Consider the following 4906-nt stretch of genomic DNA (forward strand, 5'->3'; position numbering starts at 1 on the left):
CGCTCTTCCAGCAAGAACTAGTTCACGTGGGCTGACCTTCTTGTGAAGACGCGGCCCCTGGTCTATACAGAGGACTAGTGCTTATCTTGTTACACAGCTGCACTAGAGTGCTCTTTATTGCTGAAAGTAAAATAAAAATCTTGCCTTTTTGTAAGAAGTTGGTAAAAACTGTTAAAATCGACTGAAGTATTTATTTACATTGTTTTACTTTTTTCTTCACCCTCAAGCAGACAGCTCATAATTACTCTTATTTGTGTTTATAGGTTAGCATGGCCTCACTGAAAGAGTTGGACCAAAGACTCTTTGAAAACTACATTGAATTGAAGGCAGACCCCATCGTTGGCTCCTTAGAACCTGGAATTTACGCAGGCTACTTCGACTGGAAGGACTGCCTGCCCCCGACAGGTGGGTGGTTTGAAGTTACTGAAGTCTCTAGATGCATCCAGAGGGGTAAATATGGATTTCCTTTTCTCAGTACAGGCTGAAGATGCTTTTCTTTTTATTCCCTTTTTTTTTTCATGTTTACTGAGGGGTTGATTTAAATTTTTATTAGCTTACCCATTTTTTGATAGCTTGGGGTTATTAGTACTTAAAATGGTTAAAGATATTCTTAAATTCCACAGAATAATTAATTACACCTCATAACGTGTGATCATCTCAGTAACGCACACTTGCTTCCTATGATATTTCTTTACTGCATAGAAATAATAGACTGTGAGTGACAGTTTTATGCAATGACCTTGCAACCTTCATCAAAAAATTTACGTAAGATGTTCGGTCACTTCTATGGAAGACCCAGTTACTGATGCCAAAAAGGTGAAAGATACACGGGAAGCGTATGGGAGTAAGATTATTATAATAATTTAGCAAAGAACTAAACTGGAGAAGGACGGCTGACAGTCCAGGGTTATCGTTTTGACATCAAATGGAGTCACTTAACTCACTTCATAATGTATATTTTAGAACTAATCTGTTGCTTGTTGAATGAAATAAACTTTTTGATTTGATCAAATAGTTGTTTCTCTGTATGAAGCACTGTAGAATACATAAAGCCAAGCAACCTACTGACATCGTTACGTCGATGTAGCGTGATGTGGAAATGGTTCTGTTCTTATTAGGCGTCGGTTCTTCGAGGCGAGTGTGGCCGTACCAGTGACCTGCTGGCAGGTTGTTACCTTTGTTCTTTCAACTAATTGTTGTGATCACCTGTCATTTTTGTTGTGTGATGCTTTTATTAGATGGTGATAACATTGTTTGCTCTTTAATACCTTTGGTTTTTATTGTTATTTTTCACATTAGGGGTAACGATACAGTGATGCCAGAATTCTAAGCTAAGAGCCAGAATCATTAAATCAGTAATATTTTATGTGACTGCAGGTATTTAATTCCTGAAATCACCGTCATTATAGACATGCGAGCCTTCTGCTTACAGCTGACCATAATTGATCTTTTTCCTGTAATGCCATGACTCTTGTGTACCCATGTTTTTCTGTGTCCAAACTGGATTACAGTTCACATCCCAAATATATCCTTTTACAGTTTAAGTCAGAGCCTGTCAGTAACTTGCTTAAAATTTTTGCGGCATCTTCCTGCTCACTCGCGGTAAAATCCACAGAGCGGGCAGCGCTGAGTCCGGCACCCGCCCCCTGCGGCCCCTCCAGCTGCCTCCAGCACACTGGGCCTCTTGTGGCCCGGACTTCCCACATCCTCCCCCAGGTCCTTCCCTTTGCTTAGACAGTAATCCTCCCTCATGCGTCCTTTTGTCCTCAGGCCTCTACTTAAATATCAGGACACCAGCCATCCACCCTGCAGAGGTGACACAGCCAGTGGAGAGTAGGCATGGCATTTTAGATTAAACCTGTGGGAATTACGTGTATTTTATGTGTAAGATAATTATCTACAAGGGAGAAGGCTGTACATGTGGTTCCAGCACCTGCCTTTATGTTGGTTGAGTTTCTTAAAGCCAAATCCATGAGGTTGTGGGTAGTGGTCAGTTATCCAAGGTGGGTGATGAAATGCACCTTCTGTGTAAGCCGGGTTCCTGACTCCACGTGAACAGACCTCTGGAACTTTTGAACTCAACAGCCTCTGGAACTTTTGATCTACCATCCTTTTCAAAACTCTTGGGCTAGATGATTTTGGGAGTTTCAGTATCTTTGGACTTTAGGAAGGTAACATAGTGCACATACCACATATTATTTTATATCCCCAGTAGAGATCCCTGCAGAGAAATAGGTGAATATTAGATTAGGGGTGATAACAAGATCCCTATCAGTTCAGGTGAGACATGCCACCACAAAAGTTTTATCACGAATTTGCAAATTCACAAACAGAGGATCTTGCCTCCCAGGTTCTATGTCTCCCCTGTCTAGACTCCAGCATGGTGCGTGGTGCCTGCTCGTGAAGATTTGTTCAGTAACTGGGGACCCCTTGCAGCTCCCATGGAGCCATGCCCGTGTCCTCGCTGCCCCCACCCCTCACTCCCGGCGGGTCCGTGCCTGCTCTGCTCGGGGCCCCCTCCCACTCAAGTGCTTTCCCAGGAAGTTCCCCTGTGTGAGCAAGGTTGTTTTCGGGTCCTTTTAATCTCTCTTGTAACTCTTCAGTACACGAAGGTAATAGATGTAGTTCTGTATCTGTTTTTTATTTCCCTGTTTTGGGGAAATTTTTAAACAAAGGTGTGAGGAGATTCCTTTCACATTCCCAGACTTCTCATCATTTAAGTTTTTTATAGAGCAGTGACTGAAAGGTTCAGAATTCCAAGGGTCAGATCACAGAATGTTTTTCAATAAAATCTCCATTTTCTCCTCAAGGGAACAATACCCAGTAATCAGCTGTGGTCTGTGCTTGGCCCGTAGCCTCTGCAGACCAGCCTGGCTATTGCTTCCCCTTGGGGGCCTCTCTCCTTCCCCTGTGACATGTATGAATTACCTCACATGGGCCCTGCTGCACCAAGCTCTTGTGCAGTTAACCAATCCCCAGTTCACAAATGAAGGAGTCGTTATACAGCAGGCCCTGCACACGTGCACACATGTGTGCACACACTTGCACAGATGTATGTACACATGCACACACATGCACATCCTAAATGTTTTAACTCCTTGCAAACAGTTTCAGTCATTTGTGTGCCTATAACACCTGTGCCTCGCCTATGATTATCACTTAATACTTACTACCATCTTCTAAATTTCAACTATCCTAAGACACAAATTACTTATTACCTCCTGAGGGTCGGGGAGGGGTGGTTAGGACATCAGGCACTGAACCCTAAGCTCTGGTCCCCCTAACTGTACTCACAGCCCCGTCACGCCCCTCTTTACAGCCTAGCTTCAGAAAGTCGGCTGGGTGGTTCCTCAGAGATTCCATGTGAGGCCCCGTGTCCTCTCGTGTCCTCCCAACATCTCCGGCACCCCTGTGACTCCATCTCTGTGCCGTGGCTGGGTCCGTGGACACGCTCGCTCTTGTGCTCCGTGACCGGAGTGCTCCCGGGCTGCTTCCTCTCCCTGGGAGAGATGGCCCTCCTGCGGGCCCTGTGGTCCCACTGCTGGTGGGCGGCCCTCAGTCTCCTTCCCCTGCCTGCCTTGCACCTGGCGTCCCCGGGACGCTGGCTTCCTCTGGACTTGCTAGTCTTTCCTCGGACTCTGCCCTTCCCACGCCTCCTCCGGGGGCTTTCCTGCCCTCCCCGCCCCCCGGCCTTCTCTTGAGTCCTACACGTGGGCGGTCACTGTGCCCCCGGCTCCTGTGCTGCGAGCTGAGGGTGGGAGTTCACAGGTTACAGCCTCAGTGACGTGCGGGTCATGCCTCAGTTTATCTTCTGAGTACTTGCTCTGTGGTTCACAGTGATTTTTCTCAGTTGTTTTTCTGATAGGAAAGTAAATCGTGATGTTCTCGTTTCCATTAATCTTCTTGTTCACTTTTTAATAAATAGTACACGGTGGGTGTTCATATTTGTTTAACCGAAGTGAGCATGTTAGCACTTGCTTCCTTGTGGAAGCTTTGTGCAATCCCTAAATCTTGAGCAATTGCATTTGAATTAAAACATGCATGTCAGGGATACCTGACACGTGAGCAGTTCTGCGCAGCGTCGCTGTGCTCTTCAGGGACAGTTGAGGTGTGTCTGGCTCAATCCTTGTGAGGACGAGGGTGTGGGAAGGGCAGTGCCAGGCTCTTAGGGTCTTGGGTCCCACTGCCTCCAGGTGGGTGACTGACTCAGACTGTCCAGATCCTGCCTTGAAGGGACCTGGGGTCCTTTCTGTGCCACTTCCCATCTTCCCAGCCCTCGGCGTGAGTGATGATGGATACAAAATGATGTCATCATTATCAGGGCCACTTTTCATACAAAATTAAGCTTCTGCTGGCCTTGTGGCATTGAGGCCTGTGGCTCTGTCTTGCAGATAAACTTCCAGAGCAGACGCACACACCACTGCTTTGCCAGCCATTCATTTACCATTTCTCTGGTTCCAAAGCCTCTTAGAAATTGTTGGTTTTGGTTTCACTTTTATAAACTGTATTTAGTTCTGTTCTTGGTGTAGCTTTGACTTCGTGATCCCCAACTAAACTTCAGTCTCGCATAGTCATATAGTGATTTTTAGTTTCTTTAAAGATGACTGAAGTTTTGAGACCTCGTGTAAGGTGAACAGCCAAAATAGTTTGACTTCAGTCTTCCAAAATAATTTCAATTAACAACTTTAGTATTATCTTCAGAATTTTCATCTCCAAAATTTCATCCAGAACTGAATTTTACAAATCACATAGGTAAACGATTGTTTATTGCAGTAGTTAGCAATAAATTTAGTTTCTGATACTGTTTGTGGTGATTTTTTTAAAAAATCCAGTTGATTAATTTCACGATTCAAGAAGAGATATTCGTTAAAGCCATAGCTATGCTTTTTTTTTTTTTTTTTTTTTT

At 44.8% G+C, this 4906-nt stretch overlaps 1 protein-coding gene across 1 annotated transcript in view; it reads left to right on the forward strand.

Annotated features, from left to right (window-relative positions):
• Positions 1–4906, forward strand: part of EXOC2 (exocyst complex component 2) — a 125537-nt gene that overhangs the window by 90740 nt on the left and 29891 nt on the right. Inside the window, exon 22 of the mRNA XM_007448305.1 lies at positions 264–405. Within this exon, the coding sequence (XP_007448367.1) occupies positions 264–405 (142 nt within the window). The remainder of the gene's footprint in view (positions 1–263; positions 406–4906) is intronic.

This window comes from Lipotes vexillifer, unplaced genomic scaffold (assembly GCF_000442215.2).
Source record: "Lipotes vexillifer unplaced genomic scaffold, Lipotes_vexillifer_v1.1 scaffold1196, whole genome shotgun sequence".
Taxonomy (NCBI): Eukaryota; Metazoa; Chordata; class Mammalia; order Artiodactyla; family Lipotidae; genus Lipotes; species Lipotes vexillifer.